The sequence below is a fragment of the Phytophthora parasitica genome (assembly GCF_000247585.1).
Source record: "Phytophthora parasitica INRA-310 unplaced genomic scaffold supercont2.11, whole genome shotgun sequence".
Lineage (NCBI taxonomy): Eukaryota > Oomycota > Peronosporomycetes > Peronosporales > Peronosporaceae > Phytophthora > Phytophthora nicotianae.
Window position 1 is genome coordinate 393,047 of NW_008648997.1, and position 1,418 is coordinate 394,464.

At 52.6% G+C, this 1,418-nt stretch overlaps 1 protein-coding gene across 1 annotated transcript; it reads left to right on the plus strand.

Moving 5' to 3' along the window:
- Positions 1-99: 99 nt before the first annotated feature.
- PPTG_07113 (hypothetical protein) lies at positions 100-731 on the plus strand (the record flags this gene model as incomplete). Its single annotated transcript, XM_008901274.1, has 2 exons — positions 100-221; positions 290-731. 2 exons carry the CDS (start codon positions 100-102, stop codon positions 729-731), a joined length of 564 nt encoding a protein of 187 aa, XP_008899522.1.
- Between the last annotated feature and the right edge of the window lie 687 nt (positions 732-1,418).

Consider the following 1,418-nt stretch of genomic DNA (forward strand, 5'->3'; position numbering starts at 1 on the left):
GAAGCAAGAACAGATAACTAAATCAATCTCACTTTCGGATTTCATTCCTTCTCAACACTCACTACACAACCAAGCTTCGTTCGCTATTCTCAATTGGTTATGAGCCCAAGCTACGCCGACAACATTGACAAGCTCGTGGAAGATAACTACTTCCACTGGGAGTTCAACGTGTGGATGAAGCTCGCTTGGAAGGGTCTGTTCCCGCAGATCATCAAGCCCGAGTTCGATCGAGTGCGGAATGGAAGACCAGCGATCTGAGGGCAGTTGGTGCTATCCCTGGAGACGTCAGTCTTACGTACCAAGTTTACGTCCGTGGAGCATTAACTGCCGCTGAGGCGTGGGCGACGTTTGAAGAGCACTTCAACAAGAAGACGCTCAACAACCGGCTTCTGGTCACCAAGAAATTGAACAACTTCAAGATGAAGCCCTGTACCAAGTTCGCTTCGCATTTCGATCAGTTCAAGGAGATCGTCCTCCACATGGAGTCGATCAGTGAGTCTCTGTACGAGACTCGCCAGCTCGTGTTGCTCCTTGGCAGTTTAACGGACGAGTACAAGTTGATCAGTACTGTCCTCGAGAGCACGCCCAACGTGACGTTGGCCTACGTAATCCAAGCATTCTCTGGTGTTCAAGCGTCTGATGAATCGTCATCGGCTCAAGAGAAGGCTTTCGCTACGAAGAAGAAGGACTTCGGTGGCAAGTTACGTTTCAAGGGCAAGTGCTTCTACTGAAAGAAGCTAGGACACCGAGAGTTCGAGTGCCGTACGAAGAAGGCCGACGAGGAACGAGGGCAAGCGGCGCGAGAGGAAGCGTCCTACTTCTCTTTCATGGCAACGGATGCGATGACGAAGAGTGAATTGCTCATAGACTCAGGTGCAAGTTCGCACATGACCAGCGTCCGGGGCAAGTTTGTGTCCATGAAGGAGGTGAAGACGTCAGTCCGCATCACGATCGCGGATGGCACGAAGATCGACGCAGTTGCGAAGGGCACAGTCGGTATGAAGATGATGTACGGGACGTCTGTCACGCTGTCGGATGTTCTGTACATCCCGGAAGTTGAAGGAAGGTTCATCTCGGTGTCGAAGCTGGCCCAGAAGGACGTCACCGCGCAGTTCAGCAAGGACGAGCGTGTTTTTCGCTTCGGTGGTGCTACCGTCATGGAGGCGAAGCACTGTGAAAACTTCTTCAAGTTGGAGACAGTGGGGGACGAGGTGTGTCATGCTGCAACTACCGCTCGTAAGGAGCCATGGGCAGATGTGCACGCCCGACATGGTCACATTCCGATCAAGCGCTATGAGAAACTACTGACCATGGCAGATGGAGTGCCACGCATCGCGGGAGAAGTCCAAGGGGACGACGTGTGCGCAGGCTGCTACATGGGAAAGATGAAGGCTGACGATTTTCCGAGATATCCGGAG